Source organism: Molothrus aeneus, chromosome 5 (assembly GCF_037042795.1).
Source record: "Molothrus aeneus isolate 106 chromosome 5, BPBGC_Maene_1.0, whole genome shotgun sequence".
In the NCBI taxonomy this organism is placed as follows: Eukaryota; Metazoa; Chordata; class Aves; order Passeriformes; family Icteridae; genus Molothrus; species Molothrus aeneus.
The window spans coordinates 67,262,744-67,286,939 of record NC_089650.1 but is presented as its reverse complement, the minus strand read 5'-3'; the positions used below and the strand labels follow the sequence as shown (position 1 = coordinate 67,286,939).

The 24,196-nt window shown below is 41.4% G+C and overlaps 1 protein-coding gene across 1 annotated transcript in view; it reads right to left on the bottom strand.

The window, feature by feature from the left end:
- Window positions 1–24,196, bottom strand: part of MKLN1 (muskelin 1) — a 102,795-nt gene that overhangs the window by 9,607 nt on the left and 68,992 nt on the right. Inside the window, exons 12-17 of the mRNA XM_066551052.1 lie at window positions 22,890–23,019; window positions 14,813–14,960; window positions 13,724–13,838; window positions 11,970–12,109; window positions 9,643–9,745; window positions 1,367–1,421 (exon numbers count right to left, since the gene is read on the bottom strand). Coding sequence (XP_066407149.1) covers window positions 1,367–1,421; window positions 9,643–9,745; window positions 11,970–12,109; window positions 13,724–13,838; window positions 14,813–14,960; window positions 22,890–23,019 — 691 coding nt within the window. The remainder of the gene's footprint in view (window positions 1–1,366; window positions 1,422–9,642; window positions 9,746–11,969; window positions 12,110–13,723; window positions 13,839–14,812; window positions 14,961–22,889; window positions 23,020–24,196) is intronic.

The window sequence follows — 24,196 nt, the reverse complement described above, 5'->3', positions numbered from 1 at the left end:
CCAACATGGCTTGGGAGGGTTTGATTTGCATTGTTTATCCAAATCCTACACTAAAACCATCAGCAAGAACAATAGGGGAGGCACACAATGATCTCCTCCACTTTGGATTACTTCCATTGCTGCTATCTCAAAGGAATGCTTTTTAATTCAGTGAACTCACTCCTCAGTTAATCAAAATCAACCAAGTTAATCAAATCAAGGAGGGCTGGGGTTTTTATTTTCAAAGCACTTCTTGATGTACATATGTTCCTATCTGTAAATCCAAAATCTGGATAAAGTATTGTACTGAGTCAAGAACTAATTCATCTTTTAAAATGCTTAAAACTAGGGAAAAGTTTTGAGGATGGTGAAGCATTGGCACAGGTTGCCCAGAGAAGCTGTGATGTCCCATCCCTGAAGTGTTCAAGGCCAGGTTGGATGGGGCACGGAGCAACCTGGGATAGTGGAAGGCATCCCTGCCCATGGCAGAGGGGGTTGGAATGAGATGGTTTTTGAAGGTCCCTTTCAGCCCAAACTCTTCTATGAGTCTATGAAAAATCTAACTTTTCTGAAACTTGGGTTTTCTTTCTTTAAAAGAAGTTGATCCTATCAGTCAACTTGATGCCTTCCAAACCACTGGAACTCAGCAGAGCTTTCTCATCCAGCAGGGCAGAACTGCAGTGGGCCTTAACCTTCCCTCAGTTTCCCAGATTGGGAATTATACCTCCATCAAAAACTGAAGTCATCCATTCTCTTAGCGAGAGCTCAGTGACTTGAGGACACTCCAGTACAAGGATGTAATTTCTGCCTGTACCTTTCCTACAGCTTGCCCAGGATGAGTCTCTGAGATCTCTCAAAGAGTTAACTGGACAGAGAAGTGAAACAAATCATGGCTTTGGCTCAGCCCTCCTGTTTCCAGCCCTTCATGCCACTGTTTTCTCCACTCTTGACACCCTGCCCAAAGAACTCGTTCTGCAGAGAACAGAGCGAACCAAACTACTCCAGGAATTGCAGTTATCACAGCAAACAGAGCCGTAGCCATGCTGTGAGATTCCAAAGTGACATGACAGGAGGTGCTTTATTCTGACCAAAGCTTCTGTTTACTTGGGTAACAGCGAAGGATCAGATGTAATAAGAGACACAAAATGATCCCAGGAGGCATTGGTTTAAAACCACTGATGTTGATAGATGTTTTAAATGTGGGCTTGAGGTATTGGACACTGGTCATTATAAATAACCTCTCAAATGTCTGGGTAGTGGCACTTTGCATATTGAAAAGAGCCTGCAATGTTCATAGGAACTATAACATTTGATATAAAAACCAGTAGAAACTAAGAGTAATTATCAAAGAGAACATCATGTAATTCCTCTGACACACAATACTCACCGAGAGTCGTGAAATCTGAGCCAGACTTAAATAATGCTGAGGCAAGAAGCTGAAACTGCAGAAGAAGAGGTAAAGGGACAAAGAAAGAAAAAAGTGTTATTAACCACAAAGGCAAGAACCCCAAGGAATTCATAGAAGTACAAGTAGCTTTAGAGTTGCTCTCTACACAACCCTCCTAACTCCTGTGCCATACACATGAATAACAGCAGCAGGCACTTTCACATGAGCACTACAATTTGTCACCTTGGCACAAGTTAGATGGTTTTTCCTAGAATTAGAGCAGTGTTGATGCAATGAAAGGTATTTGACTGAGAGCTCTAAAAATCTCATTTTTTTACATATAGTTTTTTGCCTCTTTGGCAGAAGGTAGAGTCCCTCCACACAGTAACATTCCCAGGGATTAACATGGTACAGGCTCAGCAGCCAGGGATTAGATGGCACAAAAACAGGGTAACTGCTGGAGTGAGCATGAACTTCTTGAACACAGAGAAAGCTCTGCCCCACAGAGAGAAGCTGTGGATGCCCCAACCCTGGCAGTGCTGAAGGCCAGATGGGGCTGAGCAATCTGATCTAATGGGTGGCATTAGGGGGTTTGGAACTCAATGATCCTTAACGTCCCATCCAACCCAAACCATTCTAAGATTCTAATAACAGCCCATCTGAACTGCCAGAGATCTCACATGACAAATTTAAGGCAATATCTTCTTAACTAAAAATAAAAATCCTTTGTTTGGGAACATCAAGACCATGAATAAAAACATTTTACTTAACACATTCATGGTTTTATTTTCCCTTCATGACTCACTGATAGACAGTGACCACGGTGTCTTCCTCTGCCCCTGACTGATGTTTCCAGGAACCCAAGGAACAGAAAAGCTTAGTGCTTTGTCATGCTCCTGCAAAGAAAGAGTTGATTCCTTAAAGCCTTGGAATCTTGTGTCTCCTGCCTGTGTGTCTTTTCAGCACACAGCCTGAAGGAAAAGAAGGGAGGAAAAAAAACAGAAGAGAAGCAAATATGTTCAGGGAAGGAGTGGAAAGAACAGCCAGGCATTACATATCCATCAGTTTAATTTCAATTTCAATAAAAAATGGGAACACAGACAGTTTGTAGGCATGTAGGAGTGGAGAAGGTGATGACTAGCAGCCAACGTGGATTTGGCAACAACAAGTTGTAGCACATCAATCTGATTTCTCCCATGAGGCAGAAGGCCCTAGGGATGGGACTTGGCAATAGACCTTGTCCATTCTGACTTTCATAGGAATTCTAACACTTTTATATGATATTTACGGCACATTGTCAAGGCATTACTTAGATTAAGCCAGCAGGGAAAGGCAAACAGGTCAAATAACTTTTCTGTGGGTGGCCATCAATGGTTTGACATCAAAATGGAGCCTTGAATCAGGAGTGATTCATCTGTGCCCCAGGGTCAGCATCACCCTGGGTTTTCAGTGATAACCTGCTTGGCAGAACAGGGCAGGATCACCAGACCTTACACCACACTCTGACTGACTGCCAGCATGGCACAGACAGCCTTCCAACTGTTTTTCTACTTAATCCAAATTATAATGATGGATTGAGGTGCATTTCACCAGGGCCGAGTGCAAATCAACATAAACACGAAAAATCAGCAATACAGAACAGGTGCAGAGGCTCTGTGAAAATGCACTTAGGCACTACAACAGATCAGTATCACTTTATTATAAAACTGACAAATGCATGAAAAGGAGCAGAATCTTTAAATAAAATAATCTTGCTGTTCTCAAGGTTTCAAAGTCTCCTCTACAATAAGGAGCCCATTTTGGGATGGCCTGTATCAGCTAGCAACATATGAGGAAAGCACTAGAAAAAAAATTAAGTGGTCTAAAAAGCAAGTTCTACAAAGAAAGCTCAAAGGAGTCAGGGCTGCAGAGAACAATGGCCAAACACAAAACTGCCAGAAAACACAGAAGCAAAAAGTAGGAAAAAAAAGAAAAATAAGATGCTACAGAAAGTAGATCTATAACCAAGTGCAAGAAGCTACAAAAACACTTCAGTTTCAATGTGAGATCAGTTTCAATGTGACATCAAAGGGAAAATCAGGCTAAAATAAGGACTGTAGTGTCTGGGGTATGTCTGCATCCTTTGGGGAGGGTATGGTGAGAAAGACACAGGATTGAAAAACTGGAGATGAGGGAGAAGGGGCTGTGAAGTGCCCTCCTGAGTGCAAGGTCTGGTCACACTAAATCACTGCAAAGCCCCACGTGGATTCCACTGTGAGCCTCATTTGTGAGAGCAGCTTGGCTTCCCAGCAGCACCCTACTTAAACAGCTGCCCAGCAGAAATAGCTCCAAAAGTTCCAATAAACCCGTGGCTAAATCCCTGCAGCTTCTGAGAGCAAATGCCACGCTCTGGCCATCCCTGCCTCCCACAGGATGGCTCAGGGGCCCGCTGCCAGCTGCCTGGTGGCACACCAAGCTGGGATAAAGCGGGTGCCACGCGCTCCCAGGGGTTCCCATGCTCCTGCAGCAACGCCCTGCTGGGAGCACAAAGCCACCCTGGGGCTCAGGTGCCTGACCAAGAGGCCAGATGAGCAGGGTTCAGCCAAGAACTCGCTGAACTGAGACCAAAACCCCGCTGAAAATGGCCTCTGCCAAGTTTCCAGCCTCATCTGCAGCAGGCGTGATGGATTTTCATGGCTATGAGTTTCTTTGCAGCTTTGTGGGGAAGGAGGATCTTGTTCCCTTCTCCACTGATGGTGCCACACTTGAGTTAACCTTGAGGGCTGTTGTTTGTTTGGTTTGAAATTTAATTTGTGTATCAGCTCACACTTGAAAAGCACTTTCTGATAGGAAAGTCAAGCTTGTGAGTCAATAACATCAGTTAAGGACAGTGCTGAACCCAAGCTGGTTCACTCTGCATTTGTATTACAATCCCAAACCCTACAATGTTCTCCCATAAGATCCCTATGTTTTTCCCAAAGTGTAGGAAAGTTACTGCTCACTCAATACCAGGTCTCCTACATACCATTCCCAGCAGATATCCAATGTACTATTTTCTTCACAAAGTACAAGCTCTGCTCTAAAGAAGGAATTAATTTCTTCATTGACTTTCTTATCATATTAATTGTTATTCTAACAGATGGCACTTCAAACTCTGATTAATTTTGGGTCTATTTGAAACTAACAGTATCTGATTTTTCAAAATATGTAGTGTTATGCAACAGCTTCTGAATTTGCAGAAAAGCATGGCCCTCAAGCAAATCACACCTCAGATCTCTCCCATCAGGCACCAGAATGAAACATCCAATTAATGACCATCTAGGAAAAACAATTTGCTTAATATCACACAGCAACTCTGCTATGGAGACAAGAGCAGAATTCAATTATCCAGCAGAAGCATCCAACTGCTTTAATCACACCACCACCCATTTTCTTCTGACAATCCCTCTGGCTCACTGGCTTCATCCATTCCAAATTAAGCCTCCACTCAAAAGACAGCAGTTCCCTTTGTTACCCAATTAACTTCTCTCTCAGAGATCCAACCAACCTCCTGAACAGAGGCAGGGGTTCCTTGGAGATAAAGAGATCTGGTTAACTAATAGAAGGTCATATACTATGTCTATTTTTATGTATTTGCTGCACACCTCTGCCTTTGCACAAACAGAATGATTAAGGGGGAATGAGTAACTCTCGCTTGGGATACCCGGCCAGTTGTGTGAATCAGACACAATTCCTCCTCCTCCTCTGTAATGCCTGTGTGTGAGTGCTCAGATCACAGCATAAACCAGTTCCTCAGCTTTGACCAGTTCTCTGGGGCTGGTGACTCCCAGCACAGGCTCAAAGAGGCAAAGAGAAGCTCAAACCCTTTGAGGATGGAGCTGTTGCTGAAATTGGGAAGGCTGAACGCTGTTTTTGTAAAGGCTCCTTGGCTCCAAAGCCCCTGCTCCTGCAGCACTCAGGCTCTGAGGCTTTACAAAGAATCACAGCAGGACACAAGGAGGAGAAACAGGCTTTTCTTAGCTCCTTCCTAGAACTATTTTTCCCATTTGGGCTTCAATTTTCCCAGAAATACCAGTCTAATGCAGATTCAAACAATACTTTTGGGCCCTGCTGGCTTTATCTGTCAAATTTATTAAAGACAAGGTCTTAAGAATGGAAAGTATGAAGCAGCCTTGAACAGGGGCCTCCAGCCTCAGTCTACAAGCAAGTCAGGCCTCAGATTGGCCTCCAGGTCCTTGCTCTTTCTCCTACCACGCTCCAAGAAAAACATACTGTGAGTTTTCCTTGTGCTTTGTATCTGTTTTACAACAATCATGGGATTGAGCTTCATCAGTTGTTGAATCTCCATGTACAAAATCATCCTGCTCTCTCACACTTGGAAAGCACTGGACATTTTTGTGAGTCATCTTGATTTCTACTGCAGCCCATTTAACAGCAGCAAAGTTCTGGGTATGATTACTGCAGTGTTCAAGGAGCATCTTTAGCTTTTATACATGAACTACTGATGTTTCTGTGACTTAACAGCACCTGTTTTTCTCTAAGTACAAAATTTGGAATTCAACTGATATTTATTTTGACCATCCTTTTATCTTTAAAAGCCTGCTGTTGTAATCTTCCACCAAATTCACAACTGTGTGTGACAGAGAAGAACAACCTTGCCAGCAGAAAATTTTACACCAGCAAATGACCCTTTTAATCAGTTAAAGCATGGGCAAAATTCCCCATTTTCTAGAAATTTACCCTCCTTTTCCTATAGTGTCCTATAGTGTCAGGGCTATTAACCCACAGCCACTAAAAAGATCCACTGATCTGGGAACACTGAACTGACTGAGGAGGTTTAAGTGATGCCAAGCAGAACCACAGTTAATGACTGGATCTGCATTTGTGGGCAGAGAAATTGCTGGCATACAGCCTGTGGCTACTAAACCAAGCACCCATGCAATACCTGTTACTTGCAGGCATCTACTTCATTTCAGAGTAATAAAAAAATATAGAAAAAAAATAGACCTCTTAGCATCCCTAAAATTCACAGCAACAGAATGAAAATCTTGGGGTATGTTCCTACTATCAATCATTCATGCTACTTTAAACAAAATTGGTTACACTAAGGCCAAAGTAAGTTTCAAGAACAGTCTGTTTGTTTTCCTTGGCATCCAACTGCAAACAGCTGAACAGACTTGCCTAACTAAGTCAGAAGGAATTACTTCTATTACAAAGCAAGCAAGCTTCACCACAAGGGGAAATTCTGCTTGTAATGGTATATAACACCACCCAGATCTCCATCCATAAAACATGAAGCCATACAGGCCAGTCTCCAGAATTATTGCACGAAGTTAGGGATGAAACTATTCAGCCTGGTCCTTCCCAAATTTAACAGCTGCCCTGGAAAGAGGGAAAACAGGCAGGAATCGATTCCCTAAAGTTCTAAGATGCCTTACAGCATTCAATGGCTGCAGCCAATCACATCTATCACCTTTGCTATTAATCGAGACACCAAAATCAAATAAAGGCAGGGTATGGAGGTGTCTGGGCTGACAGACACAATCAAACTGGTGCTTGAAATTCGATATGGAATCCAAAATGCCTGCGTCAGTCAGTCCTTTGGAAAGCACAGGAGCTATTTGAAGATGCAATGCCAGAGCAAAAAGCCAACTCGATGTGATAACCGGAAGGTAAATTGACGTCAGCTGGAAATGCACCCAGTCAGTACCAGCCCAGCAGCTGGCTCTGTGCCACAGCCCTGGCAGATCTGTCCCAGTGGAAAAAAAGGTTTGGATGCTAAAGCTTTATGATCAGCACAATGAAGAATAATTAAAAAAAAAAATTTCCAATCCAAAAACAAACAGCAAAACCCAAACAACAAAGCATCCCAGAAATTGTTAGATGATTTTTGGAGATGGCTGGGATGGATGGAAGCTTTAATTCTGCTGAATGGTGTGTGCTGATCCGACAGCCCAGCACGACAGACAGAAGCTATTGGATTTTGTTTGGATCAGACATTAGGCCTGCAGAGAAAGAATCCACAATATATTCACTCAGCTGGACTGAGCTATGTAAGCTCATTCACTGGATCATTAATGTTCAGAACACCAGTGTGCTCTCTGAAAAGGGGTAACTCTTTTTTTTCATTTTATTCTACTTTTACTGGTATGATACAGCTTCTACATTCCCCAAAATCTCAGAGGAGCCCATGCAGGCATGTAAATTCTCCATTCCTACAAGGTGGACAAGTTGAACACTGAGCTGGGAAAAGGAAAAGGAGGATATTAAAGGGTTTTCTGTGCCAGATGTGCCCAACATGCAGCTTCTGCAGCAGCTCCCTCGGTCTGTGGGCGACAGGAGGCAGCAGGAACTAGGAGAAGAGCTTGCTCATCACATCACAGATCTTTGCTGTTCAGGGAATAATAAAAAGGCCCAGCCAGCCATGAGATGCAAAATCTCCTTAGGAATAACTGGCTGAGGAGAGACAGGCAACCAGCACACAGGTGTGACATGGAGAAAAAAGGAGATCAGAGAACACAGGACATATCTTATAGGAGTGGGAGGGGAAAAAAGAGAGCATCAGGATGGGGGCTTGTACTGTATGGGTTAGTACAGGCTCAAACAGGAAGAAGAAACCTTGAATTCTGGGCTCAGTTTTGGGCCCCTCACAAGAAGAAAGTCACTGTGGGGATGGAGTATGTCCAGGGAGGGGAATGGAGCTGGGAAGGGTCTGAGGCACCAGGAGGGGCTGAGGGAGCTGGGAAAGGGGCTCAGCCTGGAGAAAAGGAGCCTCAGGGGGGACCTTCTGGCTCTGCACAACTCCTGACAGGAGGGGACAGCTGGGGTGTGGGGTCACTCACAAGTAATAAAACACAAGAGAAGAGGAAATGGCCTCAAATTAAGACTGGGTATCAGGAAAAAATTCACCAGAAGGGTTGTCTAGCTCTGGCACAGGCCACCTGGGGAAGCCATATAGATGTGGCACCTGGGGACATGATTTGGTGTTGGCCTTGGCAGTGCTGATGCAATGGTTGCACCTGACGACATTAAAGGTCTTTTCCAACCTCCAAGACTCTAGAAGTGTTACCACACTGGGAAGATGACACATACTGAGGAAAAAAAAAATCTCCTTTCCTACTTCAAGAAAATCAAGATCATCTGCTGTCTTTCCTATGCTAGAAATGACTAGAAAGGATGTGAAACTACTTGATATGGAACAATTTGAACAAAAAACCATTTACAGAGAACAGAGAGTCCCAGCACTTAAATATTTTGTTCAATCACATGTTTATAAATGCTGATTAGAATTTATGACAAATGTGATCACTTCCAAGATCCTGATAAGAGTAAGCTTTTTTCCTAATTCTAACGCTCAATTCCATCCTGTGCACACACAAGAATATTCTTACATTCTCCCTTAAGACCTTTCAGTGTCTGTATAATCTTTTCTTTAGCTAAAGTAGCAAGTTAAAGCCACCAGATTAAGAGATTTAATCCAGGGACTCAGCATGGAATAGAACTGCCCCTCCTCCTAGCGTGATTTTATAAATGGAGCTGTTGAATCCATTCCCAAGTCATTAAGGAAAGAAGACAGCAAGACCCCCAGACTCTTCCTGATCTACCCATCAGGAGCTGAATGTTGGCACATCTCAGCTGGCTGCCCCAAACTCCATGTGGAAATTAATGCCAGAGTGAAATCAACCACCTTATCTGACACTTCTCACTCTTTCCTTAATCCGTTTTGTGAAGCGACACGCGCTGCAGTACTGGAATCAAAACAGGAAATGGAAACAAATTCCTGGAATAAATAAAGAACATGCCTACTGGATAATATTCAAAAGGCAAAGGACATAAGATTTTAAGGGTAGCAAGCAGTGTATAGGTATAAACTACTTCCAGAAATACTGATCATCTTTGGAAAAGCTTTCCCTCCCCAGAGATGCTGAATATTGAGAAGCCTGAGCACAAGTAAGTTTCTATTCCCTTTCTACTGCACAACCAACTACAGAGTGGTGACATTTCAGAGAGTTTACATTTCAATTAAAGCTCCCAAAATATACACCAGCACACTGGAATTAAAACAAGGCTTAGCCTTCACTCTTAGGAGTACAAAAGCTATTTTATCTGGACCTGCAGTTGTTATGTGACTGTTTCCAAAGCAGTCTGACTTAAGTGCAGAGAACTACATGATACAGCAAAGTGTCTGGCACCTGCTGAGCTTTTACAAATGGAATAAAACCCAGGTTTAAGAAGCCCAAAACTTTCAATGAGAATGCATTCTAAATTTCTTTAGGACAAGGTTGATTGATCCTCACCTCCTTTGTCTCCTCAGGGTCCGAGTGATCCACGGTTACATATAAATCATTCTGCAGGTACTTCAGTGCACTAAGAGGGTCAGTCTGAGCTTTCTCCTCAAACCTGCAGAGAAGAGACAGAAAACTTGAGCACAGCCATATCCCTCAGGTCTAAGTACTACTGGTTCAACAGAGAGCAAAACCCATCCAACACACACAGTATTTCCAAAGAAAACCACATTAGTGAGCCTCACGTTTGATGGAATTTCAAGCCAGACTGAAACATGGAAGAGGGTTTTTGGGGGTGCAAAGGAGTTAAAAGGGCAAAGTATTACATTCTTACTAAAAATATTCAAAAGCATATGCACAGAAACTTCTTAATATATAACATCTTGAGTACAGCTTGTCTTACACAAATGAAGTAAGATGTGAGCAGCATCTCACAGAGCAGACACAGGCAAGCCTTGAGCACTTCAGTCCCTGGGATATTAACATCCCACCTTTGGAAAGAGCACAGCTCCATAAAAATCCTGTGCACTACCACCATTATTTCCTCATTGTCTTTTAATGAACAGGAACTGCAACTTCTGTGAATTCCCTCAAGAAGTGAACAGAGCCCTCAGGATACGATTCTGGGCTCAGCATACTCAGTGAGCAGAGCTGCTTCCCTGCAGCACTGAGCTGGTTGCATAAGCCTAGAAAGGATCAGGTTTAAAATCATCTTTTTCCTCCTCTCACCTACCCCTGGGTGCAGCATCACACTGTTTGTCATCTTATCATATTGTTATTTTTTTATTTGGGTCATCTATCTGGCTATTTATACCACAGTGGACATGTATAGCCTGAATTTTGAAACTGCCTAAAGATGTCAGTGATTGAGCAGCACAGGGAGCACAAAGACCCTTGTCTGTCACCTGCTGCATCTGACAGTTTGGTCACTACACGTGGTTTCAGACATTGCCATCGATTTTCTCAGATGACATCACCATGGTCCAGAGAGCTGAAGTGCTTTAAATGAGTGGAACCACTGCCACCTTGCTCTTTCCCACCTGCCCAGCCTGGCTGACTGGTACTGACCAAGCTCATAGGAAAAACAGGACCCAGGCTGATGCTGTGGGTTTGCTGTGGATGCAAGGCCAGTACCTGTTCTGGCAGCCACAGTTTGGGGCAGTGCAGGTGAAGGGCAGCCAGTGACTCCACAGCAATTCAGCCCCAGCCAGGCACCCATCCCACCATCCCTGGCTGCTCAGGTTTGGCTCCCTCACACAGACCCCAAAAATGGGAGCATGGTGCATAAACCCCAAACTTCTGCCAGGTAACACACAGCAGCATTTCCTTCAAGTGCAATTTAAGCAAGTAGAAACAAATAATTCAGAGCTGTCCCTGCACAGCTGCATTGCCATACCATCACATCTGGGTTTAATAAGCCTCCCAGATATAACTGGGCAAGGCCTTTATTCATTCTTGTAAGTATTCACATCTACTGTGTGGCTAATCTCAGTGTCTCACCCAGCCACAGTAGCTGTGAGTTGAGTACAGCAATTTGCTTGCTGCCTCAGAAATAAAATACCATCAGGTATTTTAACCTGACCTTCTAACTCTTGGCAGAGCCTGATAACAAAGTATTCTCCCCCGGAATGCAGGGAGAGCTATTTACTGCTTTCAGATGATTTGCTGGGTCCTGAAAGGCTCTCTCACTGCTGCAATTTCTTGACTAAGGCAACACCATAAGCTTGATTTGGAAAAGCTGTTGCCCTTAATAGCAAATATAAGGCAGCTCTGAAGCATCCAGAGTGCAAGAAGCACTGCAGTGTAGCTGAATTCTGCCTAAGTGAGCTCTTTCAGGAGTTTCTGAATGAGAAACTCTGATGACCTCACCATGGTTGAGTCTCAGATGTGCAAAGGCATCCAGCCCCCAGACTTCATTAGCATCCTTGCAGGCTGTTACTATCTCCAAGCACAGTGTTTCCAAAACATACTCCATTTCCTTGGGAGGTGACAGCACCAAAACACATGTTGATGAGCAGCACAGTGAAAAGGGAATCTAAAAATTCCCCATGACTCCCCACACAATAACCAGATTTTTCTACTTTTAGAATAGCATGGGCAAAATGAATCAAGTTAATTTTGTAGTTTAGCACCGACCCACTGCTTTTTATTAAAATAATTTAAAAGAATATTCAAGAAATGTGCAGAAGGTTTAGAAGGGGCCTTGAGGATCATCTAGTTTCATATAACCAACAAAATGACATTTCACAAAATGGTTTATGAGAGATTTGAGTCTTAGCAACTTGAAAAAAAAACAGACACCTGGAAAAGGAAATTGCAAACCACCTTTGTTTCTATACCTGTGCTTTCTGATGAGGTATTTGCAGTGTCTTAGCAGATATTCCTTTGAAGGTCGACAGAGCTTCAGAGACCAGAAGTCATCTAATCTCATCTTTGGAGAGCAGGATTTACCAGGATTCCCTCCAAATAAGTAATGAACCTAAGGAAATGAGAGGCAGATCCAAAAATTGATTGTTTGTGTAAATCTACTGAACAAAGACAATTTACTATGTCAGCAGCTTTGCAGAGGTTTATTCTGGTGGGATAAACTCTGCCTTTTAGACAAGCTGCTCCATCTCACTATCAGCCTCACTTTGTCCCTTTAGAGATGAAGAAAGTTCTCCTAAACAATTTACATTTTAAGATAATAAAAGAGTTGTACTGTTAGAACATCCCTTTAGCAGATACCTGAGATATTTATAGATGAACATCCAAAATTCATGCAAACTCTTTCTTTAGGAAAAGCCTATGAGCATGATAAATCCTTAAGCACTGACAAAGTGAGTTGGAAGTCCTGAAGACATCCAAAGTAAAGTGAGAGCAAGCCCAGTCCAGCACAATGTAGACCTAGAGAAAGGCAAACTTCCAGAAGAGTGGAAGTGTCACAAAAGAACTGTTTATTTCTTTGCTACATTTTTCTTCCCATCGTGTGGTAGTTTCAGACTCAGAAGTGTTGATATTAAACATGCTACAAAGGACCTTCAAATACTGAAGTTTAACAAGTCCAACAGCCTACCTTTCCCCATGGCTTTAAAAATAATCACTCAAAACAATGTATTCTGCAACCCACTGCTGAAGGCTCTCCTTATTTATATCAGAGGAGTTTAGAAAGGTCATTGGAACAGAGGTTTCTAAAAATAAGACTCTTCAAAACAAGCACATCAAACAGCTCCTCAGATAAAGCTGGGCAACTGTGATGATTTAGCAACCTTCAGAGTAACTCAGAAAATACTACTCTCTCATGGTGCCTTACACTTAGAAGTAAAAGTAGAACAGTATTTACTTATTTACAGTATCATTACAGTGAAGACAACCAGCAATGCCATTTCCCCATACAGAATCTGCACCCATTCCTCCTTTAAATGCCTTAAGTTTTGGGCTAGCTGGGTTTCCCAAATTTGATTAACATCCCACAGAATGCAAGACTAAAATATGTTTTTCTTTAACTCAGACTGTTTCAGACTAGGGAGAATTTTTAGAAAAATCCATGAAAGGACCAGTAAACATGTCACAGTAATTTAAATTCATGAGTTTATGAACCTCATCTGTGGGTTTGTGCTTTACTGGTGAATATGTACAGAGCTTTGAGTTTACTGAGCTGTTATATACACTAAACCAAACTTTAAGTCTATTTAAGTATAAATGTGTCCATTGGAGGCTGACAGTGCTAAAGAATGACAGTTCCTTCTGACATGCAGGGCAAAGTCAGGCACCTCTGATTCAGAGGATTCTTAACTGTGATTAGCTCATTCAAACATATCTTTTCCTAGAAATTTTTGTAACTATCTGTTCACATTTATTCACCAAAAGGTGAGATTAAATCCCTAAGAATAATGAATGAAGCTTTGTGTGTTCTGAAGTGTGAGAACAGATCTCATGTTTACTTCATATTGACATTAAAAGTAGTTTAGCACCATATTTCAAAATATGGGAAGTGAGAGTTATTCACCATATTAATCCAAACATTCAAAAAAGATATTTATTGTACCATCTTTAAGGAAATAGCTACATTTTCAGAGCAAAAAGACTTAAAAAAATTCAAATCACTTTTTACCTTGTGCAACTCATCATACACCAGCTGATGGGCAAACCTTGGGCAGGGCTCCTCTTCCTGAAGGCTTTTACCTGGATTCTCTTTTGCTGCTTGGTCGTTCTTATAGACACAAGACCTGAAATTCAAAGTAGTAAGGAATTATTAGTTGTATCTACAGGAAGCAGAAAAGTTGCTGAAAGGCTGGAAGGTACAAATGATGTAAAACACTAAAGATTTTCTTACTTCTCTTAATGTTGTCCTCTATTATCCCATCCCATAGCTCTACAAAGAAGCCAGCCAGCAATCAGAGGTCATCTGGCTGAAAACAGTCCTCAAGCACAAGTCAAACAGGAAAAGATTCTAGAAAATTATTTGTCATAAGCTTTGGGGAGCTCTTCAGATGTTACATTATCTGCCTACAGAACTGTCAGCATGAAGTATTTTTTTATCATGGAAGAAAACATCTTGAACCCAGTAGAGCTTTAGACTACATATTATAGTAGAGGTAGTATTTCACTCAGTGATTTCTAAGCAGACTTAAATTATAACTGAGAATTCACTTTTAAAAACAATACTCACACCTTTGAAGTGATTGACCCCACTTTAGAAGAGGCCTTGAACATAAAATCTCTGCCAGTTCTGGAAAGGAACAGTGGCAACGAGCTACAAAACCAGGAGATATTTTCTCAGAATGTCCCTTTTGGCAGAGAGACTTCTCCATCACCATTCACTTGCACCAGTTTCCTCAGTTTCTAAGAACTAGAGCCATGTACACTACTATTAACAACTTACATTGGACTGAATTTGCTGCACTGGACCTGAATCCTGGCCTTGAACCCTTCCTGCAGGAAAAGCCTTTTTTAACTGCTCACTTCCCTCATCCCCTCCACCTGGCTTCAATAAAGATGTTCACATGATTTCCCTCTCTCATTTGGATTATTGCCATTATTACTTCTAAAGACAATGGGAAAAAGAGGTGCCTAAAGGGAACTCAGCTGTCTTTCACAACTTTCAACAATTCCATGGTTAATAGAGGTTACAGAGCTGCCTTATGGAGACAGGATTGCTTTCTAAATAAAGTCAGTGTGGAAGTCAGAAGTTAGGACTTACCAGCTGTTCCTCACAATGTCATAAATCCAGAAGGAATTCCTCACGTTCTCTTCCCGTTTCTCCTTGTCTTTACTGAGCCCTGACAAAACGTGGATTTCATTCAGTTCAGGATCAATGGTGGCCCTTTGAGTGAAACCTGTCATTGGAACTGAGAAAAGAAAATAAAAGTTACATGCTGGAAACAGCAGAGGATGCAGGAGGGATCCAAACATCAGACAAATGAGTTTCCTTCCCCCTGCAATTCAGCAATCACCATGCAGAGGCCAACTTCTTCCCTGTTAAAGCCAAGTCCAATGAAAATTCTTCTCTTCCCATCTCTGACTCTTGGAAGAAAAACACAAACCATTCTGAGAGCTGCTGTTTCCTAGGAAAAGATATGGACAGAGCCATTTGGGAGATGACCAGCTCAGAAATGAGGATTAGCTGCCTAATATAGAGCTGAATGACCAGATGACCCTTACAAATATGAATGGAGTGGTTTTGTTATTATCTCAACTGTAAAAAGAAGCATTGATTCCAGAAAGCTTAATTGCAAAAGCTGGGAAACTCCAAAAAATTCAAGATGACCTCTCAATTCTATAGCTCACAACCCTGCAGGACAAAGATATCAAAGAAACTTTTTGTATCTTCTGAAGAGTTGTGGCGTAATTACCAAACTATTTCTCTGTCCCCCCTTCAGATTTAGAAATATGGTGAAATCCTACAGATTCCAATAGTTTTCACCATAATTCCCCGAAAAAAAAGGTCAGCAAATTTGTTTGGCAGTCCTTTTTGTTTGTTGTGTAATTCCCCATTTCCTGTTTCCCTAGGCAACCATCCTTCCAAAATGTATTTGTGAAGGGCACGTGATCTTTGTTTACAGATCCTGTTTGTCTCCTTTCTCTTTCTGGGTCAGTTTACAAAGGCTGGTAAAGGTTCCTGGCCTTCGGTCAAGATTTTGGCATGAAAAATTCTCAGAAGTCTTGTATTTTGCAAATTCTTCCTTGCAATTAACTGAACTGCCCCCACAGCCTAGAAAAGGAGCCCTATGTTAATAAAATATTTAATATTGCCGTTGGGGAATACACAAAATGGTATTTTAGAAACCCATCCTGTAACTGGTTTCATTCTCATGCTTCACTCTTTTCATTTGTTAGGCCAGGAAAGCAATAAAGGAATTAAAAAATTCTGAGTAGAATTTGGTTCTCTACAATTTTAGTCCCTACTGAAGAATTTAGCAATACCATAAAACCTAAGCATTTCTCTAAAAAAAAATTAAATGCTTAATTCTCATGTAAATTTAAATAGAAACTGGAATATATTTGGGTAACTAATTCTCAGACTTCCTTTGACAAAATCCTTCCTTATGATTTTACAGGAAGAAGAGGCTTTGGAGCCCTCATCAGCATAAACCTGTCTAGTTTGGCCTCCAATTTTGCCACAATGTTTTAAAGGAAAATTAATCCAGTTTATAAGCAAAATGGGTGGTAGAAAAGAGAAAAAAAATAAGAGAATAATTAGAGAAGAGAATAATACTGACACAATGACTACACACCTTGTTTTATCTGCAAACCACAAAGAACTTAGCTTTTAAATAAGGCAAATAAGGACTGTGAAAGTCATCCCATAAGGAAACTGAGAACAGAAAGATGACTATAGACTAAAAATTGCTAATTTTTGAGAAGTATCATGCAATATGTTTGCTTGCATAGTCAGGGACTAAGCTGCTGACCCAAAAGGATTAAATTCAAGGCCTGCTTGAGACATTTCTGGCAGGAGAGCCACTTAAATTTGATCAGCAATGCTAATGCACATGGAAAATGTCTTTGCAACCCTATCTGCTGCTTTGAACATTTGAGACCAAGCTGGGAATATTAAAAAAAAAAAAACACCCTGTGCAAATCTTCAGAGCACTAATACCTCATTGAAATGAAAATTATTATAATCATGAGGAACATAGCTGCTCTCTTACCACTGATACTCAAAGCATCTGAAACTTGTCTATGGAAGTCCCATCCCTCCTCCTGAAATGTTGTTAAATAAAATAATTTTGTATCTCGTTTATGCTCGATTTCCCGAAGCTGAAATTATTATTTAAATAATGAAGGAGGGAAAAGCTGCCAAAGTTCAGCGCTGGTGATTTTTTCCTCTTGATATTAAGAATAGAATTCATCTGCAGCAACTGCAATCAAACCAAGATTCAAGTCAAGTAATTTCAGGCTTCCCTCAGCTGTAAATCAATCTCTTCTTGAGACTGTTTGAAATGCAGAATGCCTAGAAAAGTATCAGAAATATAAATCCCCACATTTACTAAGGGCCAGAGACAAGGAGTAACTTACATAAACTCTGCGACCTATCTAAGCAACTGGGTAGAAACTGTATTTAAGTAGTGCCTTAGGCAAGAAAGAGTTGACATCTGGTCTTTCGCAGAGGAGGACAAAATGAGAAAGTTGGATGCAGTGTCATTATAAAAACCCCATAACACAAATTTGATAAACAAGTCCCTGAAAATAAATAGACAGTAAGACAAGATACTACACAGTGGGCAGGAAAAGCTGTGATGCTTTAAACCCAACAGAAACGTCAAAAAGATGTTTTCCAAGCAAGTCTGATCCTTGCCAGAGCAAAAGGGCTCCATAAAAAACTCAGGACTGAAATACTTCCACTAGGGGGTAAGAGAGGTTCATCATCTGCAAGTGCAGCAGACTGGCAGGAAATGTTGGAGAGAATCCAAACGAGAATGGTTGGAGTATTAGAGAAGGACACGGTCTGGAAATATCGGAAAAATACTTGTGACATTTAGGTAGCAAAATGTACACTGGGAAAGAAATCTAATTGAGCATGGGCAACAAAACTGAACCTGTAAACATGGGTCTATTACAGTGACAATAACTGATTGCTTAGGACATATCTTTTTAAATTTTAGGATTTGGGAGAAAAAAGTTAAGTAACAAGGGGTGAGAACCAGAGCACTTCCAGATCTGTTATCTGCAATGTATTAGATCCAAGGGGTGAATGAAGTGATAAGAAAGGCTCCATGCAAGTTCCCTCGCTTGAGCTTCTTCACAGAGATGTAAGATCAGCTTTGGTGCAAATCCCCACCAATTCCACACCTTTCAGGGCACCTCCTGGGTCAGCATGGGCAGCCAGCTCCAGAGACAAAGCAGTGACTGAGGACTTAGCCCTGGGTGTTTTAACACTGGCCTGTGGCTACGTGGTATTAACTTGGCTCCTATGACAATGCATCACTTATTGACGAGGAAAAGATGTAGAGAGAAATCACTGAGCACCACACAATCCTAAAAAGTCTAGAAGATGGTGAATGCTTTTCCTATGCTACTGACTGTTTTCTTCCCCCTTAAACTCATTAACCAGCCTATGGTAGAAAGGCAGCAACTACCTGAAAATAAGAGGTCTGAATCCTTGCCCAGGAACTCAGTATTTTCATTCATTTTTACACAGTAAAAATTAAAAGCTTGTGGCCTCAATATTTAAAAACAATATTCAGCCACACAGGCTTAGAGTTTGCAGCCAGTTCCATAAGCAAGCAATAATTCCTGAGCAAGCTCTGAGGAGATGCTCTGCAGCTCTGTACAGTGTCATTTCCATTAAACACAACACATGGGAAAAGCTTTTCTCTGAAAGTGACACCTCATCATGGAACAGCCAGGTTCCCACTGCCACAGTCCCTGCTTACAGGAGTTTATGGGATCACAGTGATCATTTCAGCCAGCTGAATATTTTTTGGCTTGTGCATGATAACAGCTACAGTTGTTCAAGCACAACCTTGGCTGCTGCCAGTATCGAAGCAAGAAAACAACTTTAACACAGAGACAGAGCTTGCTAAGCAGGAAGTTTAAATTCATGGAATTCTAGGGTGGTTTGGGTTGGAAGGGACCTTAAAGATTATCCAGTGCCACCCCCTGCCACAGCAGGGACACCTTCCACTACTCCAAGTTGCTCCAACTCCCATCCAACCTGGCCTTGGACATTTCCAGGGATCCAGGTGTAGCCACAGCTTCTCTGGGTAACCTAAAGTCAAGTTTATGGTTACACAGATGTGGTTCTCATAGTACTGGACAGCATTTTGGAAATAAAATCTCATGTTTTACATTTGAGGGGATACTACGGCAAATTTTTCAACACGCTTTGAAACAAAGCAATGGCAAAACAATTCTATAAATTTATAGTCTACAGACCATGCCTGAAGGATTCATGAAAGATAAATAAGGGAAGCAAGTTCAGTGACAGGGTTTTAGTGCCACCTGAGTTATGAAACCCTCAAAACATGTGACTGCCAGTCCCATTGCAAGCAATTCACAAGTATCCTCCCTCCTTGTGCTGCCTCGTGATTACAAAACTGGGAGAAAACTTCATCACATGGATACTGCTGCTCACCAGAACCTGGCACCTCCCAGTGGATTAATTTTTAAAGAGTGGTAGGTGCAAATTATGCCAAGCCACTCCTTGTAGTTCCTATAAAGTGGAAGCAGGACCTCCCCCAGACTTTAATGGAGCAAGTCGTGGTGAGTGATAGCACCAGGCCAGCTGTTGACACAGCAAGAGAATGATTATCCTCTTGGATTTTTCCTGATGAGACTGCATCTGGCAGTCTGCCAAGGAGCAGCTAAGGAGACCATCTGAACAGTTTGGTTGTCATGTTGACAAAGCAACAATCCAACGTCCAATGCTTGGTTGTCTCTGAGATTTTGGAAAAACATAGTCAGGGAGTAAATCTGAATGGAATTCTGAGCTATGGCAGCTCTGCAAGGCATCTCTAGGATCTGGTGACTGCCTCTGCCCCTCCTCATCTTCACAGGTAGAGGAAAGGATTTGGGGATTAGTTCTGAGAAGCACCTCACAAGATAAAAAGCACATAAGGTCCCTCACAAAACAAAATGCTTCCACGGCAAGGGATGTGCTGGCCACAAACCTTACCTGAACACAGGCACAACATGCCAGGTGTCACTAAGAGGTGATGAAAATCACACACTGAGGCTGCCTGTCTGAGCTGGACCCTAGCCATGCTGAGCCAGCTGTACTATCGATTTTGATTCATGTTTTTCTGACTTTGCCTTGTTTCCTGGGCTGGGCTGTGTCGCCTCTGTCCGTGGTACTTAACCATGAAATTCCCCATCCATCAGGTGCACAGTTGTGTACATGAAATGAGCACCTGCCCAACAAGAGTCCTGGGAGCTTCCCTGGTAGCTTAAAACCTAGGCTGAGCTTTAAAATCTGTGGGCTGCCCTTAAGAACCACTCCACCACTACAATGAGCCACAAGAACTTTTAAGGCTTGCTCACATTTGACTTTGGAAGTTATTTGATGCCAAGGGATATAAGATGCTCTGCACATCCTCTTGCAGAAGGAATTCTCCCTCTGAGCAGGAGCTCTGACACACCACCTGAGTCAGGGCCAGAGGGGATTATCACAGAAACCTCAACCACAAATGTTACCATGAGCTCCCTCAGAGCTGAAATGACTGTCCACAATTAGTCATGGGACTAAGGGACTCAGGAAAGCCCCCAGTCCAGCCCTTAGGGACACCTGGGACTGGTGGCATCTCCAGACCACCTGTATGCTTCAGATATACACAATTTTTGTTTGCTGGGGGGGGGTTATGTTGCTTGAGTGTTGTTTATGTGCTTTTTAAAGCAATTAAAATATAAAACTGCTCTAAAAGTGTGTCCATCAACATAAACATTTATGTCTCTCCTCCAAACACAAACTCTATTCAATGGTACTAAAACACCTCTACTTTGCACCTCTGTTGTCTTCCTTCACATACAAGACATCACCACAGGTGCATGTCTAAATTTGTTAGAATTATGTATTTTACTTCAAATTAAGAAAATTTAAGTGATACTTATCACCCATCACTCCCAAACACATTAGCCATCCAAGAAGCTGGCCACAGGATCAACATCAGAGGCACAAACAAAATCAAAGAAATGCTGAACAGCACAAATATCTCAGAAGATGAAAGCAGCAAAACCAACATATCATTACCATGGTTTCATAGCATTGCAACAACTCTGTGTTACTGATAATCCTTATTATCTATTTCACTACTTTTTTAAAAAAAAATCCCTACTCCACGAGATATTTAAACAAATGCACAATTAAGTTCTTTTAGAAAGGGTAAAAATCAAAATAGCTCAACTAAGAATAGAACTGAATGCCACATGCGAGCCAGGAACAAAATGTAATCATGGGACTTTATAGGAACATCTAGGTCAGGCATCCTCAACTTGACTCATCACACTGAGCAGCTTAAAACTTCACCCAGGCAGGCAATCACTTTGTTCAGACAGATCAAAATGGTGTATCTCTACCTACCAAGAGCACAATAAAGACTTGCTTTTTTGGGGTGAAAATAGTGCTGTCAACATTTGCTGTCTGAATGTAATAAGCATTTTGTTCTCTTCCTGTTAAAATGCAAATTATCTCAGTGTTTTCTTTCAAAAGCAATGGAAACATTCAAATCTCTTTGTTTACTTTCCACACACAGGAGAACAGTAAACCAAAAAAATCTACTTGTGAATTATTTCCAGTGAGTCATTTTCTTATTAAAAAAAATACAAAATCTTCTATTCATGACTTCAGGGCCTGTGGGAATGGGGAGAAGGGCTAAAAATTTACTAAATTTCTCATTTACTTTACTAAACACTGAAGTTCATGTATGAAAAGCAGAGCGCAGCGTCCTGACAAGCTCAGTATCTTTAAATCTGAAGTAGACAAAGGTGTCAGCTTAAAGCCACATATTTTCAAGCTTCCAGCTATGAAGACACGTAGCTTGAAAAGATCAAAATGGCAGAATGTTACTAATTTCCTGGAGAAAAGAAAATCTATTCTTTAAAAGCTCTAAGGACAACAAAGGGAACGTGGGTGTGTACACAGCAGCATCAGGCAATGTGCACCTGAATAAAGGAGACTGTCAACAATAGGAGCTGGTGCTTTCTTGGAAGCACTTGAGTAAATGAATGACTCCAGAGAATTAGAGCTTGGGTACCTTTCTCCCTTATTGGCATAACTAAATTAATGAGCAAACAATAACTCGTCACCACCAATAATTGACTTCAGAATTTCAGCAAAATTACTTGTTAAAAGTTAATCCTGATCAAAAGAAGGAGGGCAGCCTAAATTCAAGATGAATTACCTTCCTGGGGTTTTTAGTAACTGGAAGAAGAGAAGGCTGGGACTGAACATACAAAACATGAGAAATATTCATAACTTCAGTCCCATAGTGGTACACAGTGCAACTCAAATTTCAAATTCTGACTGGCAGGATGAAGATCAGGGTATTTGTAACAGGCAAATGATGTGCTTATACATGCAGAAAGGCTTTTCGGGAAGAAAGGAACATTTTTCTCTGTCATTTGAGGAGAAAAGGCATGAAATCAGTTCTTCATGGTTATGTTACAGACCTTCTGGGTGTTTTTAAAGACTTCTGTCATACAGAACTACACACAGGATATGTAGCTCCAGTGCTATGAATCACACAGAACTGAAGCCTTGCTTCCTCCTCTTCCTTTTTTTCACTCTTTTCTGGTAATTATTACAAATATAACAGGACAACAGCCTGGTCTCATCTTTCTGGTGAAAATAACTTCTGTCCCTCTACTCCAATTCTCTGCCTCTGAGCACCCTACCTGCCTTTCTGCAGACTATCTTTATCTTATGGCAATTTATACTCAGTGAAAACCAGAAAAATAACAATTTACTTTCTCCTTTCCAGGCTTAAAGATTTTTTTCCAATCTTTTTAGTCTTTGTTAAGAGTTTCCAGAAGAGGTGTTTGTTCTTATTTTTGCTGGGTTTTTTTTCCTTTTGAGGTGCTGTGTGGTTTCATGCATCAATTATTTGTATTGTGCTCAAGATGGAGAGTGTCAAATGACAGAAAGAACAGAAGAGCTGGCAGAAGTTTAACCTGTATAGTGGAGTTCACCTGGGTATGGAGGGTTAGTTAAGGATGCCAACGTGATCCCACAGGTTGAACCTGGCCTTTCACCTCTATATTTCTCCTTTTACAATATTTCATCCTTCACAGTATATTTCTCACTTGTACCAAGGGAAATGATTATGTTGTTATCCTCTTACCCATGCCTGAATCTTTCTTTGTGCCATCTGAGATAATGTCCACGTGGTCGCTGTCCACATCATAACTGAAGAAGTCGTTCAAGTAAGTCTTTGATCTCTGGCCACCAAACACATATAAGCAGCGATTTTTCTGGAAAAGGGAGGGAAAAAAAAATCTTTACGAGTTCAAGACAGTATGTTGGTCAACTGTGATCGTTAGCAGCAATATTTATCACAGAATCATAAGTGGTTTGGGTTGGAAGGGACATCAAGGCCCATCCAGTTCCAATCTGCTTCCACTATTCCAGGCTGCTCCAAGTCCCATCCAACCTGGCCTGGCACATCCAGGGGCAGCCATTAATGAATCAAAGAGGAACAGAGATGTCTCTTCTAAGTTTAACATCATTGTGCTCAGGTAACTGATGCAGCTCCTGCCTCATCTAGCTTTAACTTCAGCACATTAAAGCAGCAGCTCATCTTTCAAGTTTATTATTAAAGACTTACCAGGCCCTGTCTCTAAAGTCCATCATAAAATCACTGTTAAAAACACAACAGGAACAAAAGATAGACTGTAGGAGAAACCATCCAAGTACCAGCACATTACTAAATTCAGTACAGGCAAATGGCAAGGAGCAAGCCAAGAATAACAGGTTTATTGCTTCTTTCAAGTCTGCCAAGTGGAAAGTCCATAAGAGGCAGATTATTTTTCTTTCAAATGGTTGAGAAAACAGAAAAGGACTTAAACTTCCATGACCTGTGCTTACAGAAACCAGTATTCTTATATTTACCACAGACAACTATTTGAAAGATCCTCAAGTCCTTGTGCAGGAATTTGTGGGGCAATATGTTTTTCCACCAGATTTTAAAGAACCATTCAAAACAAAAATAAAATTAAAAGCTCAGAAAGCCCAGCATTCACTGTAAAAATTCTGATCTCTCACTTGAAAGGGCAAGAGAAGTAAAATCAGCAATTCCTTCAGATTGGTGAGGTTTGAGTTGATGGTATCAGTAAATATTTAAATGCCACAACATTAATTTAAATTCTCTTTAGTTCTCTTCTCTAAATAGACATGTGGTTGATGAACACATCTGGAAAGGCAATGGAAGGTGGTTTTTAATACCCAACATGGAGTAAAATGCTTAGATACACCTTTCCCCCATCCTTCTGCTTCTCCAGGAGGCTCTGGATTAAGTGTCCATAATTCCAGCTGTTTACAGCTGTTTGCAGCTGCTCAGGACTACAAAGAGCAGCTGGATGCTCCTCCATCAAAGGCTCTGAGGCCTGTGCAACTCAATGCACACCCATTAAGTCCCATTCCAGTAACAAC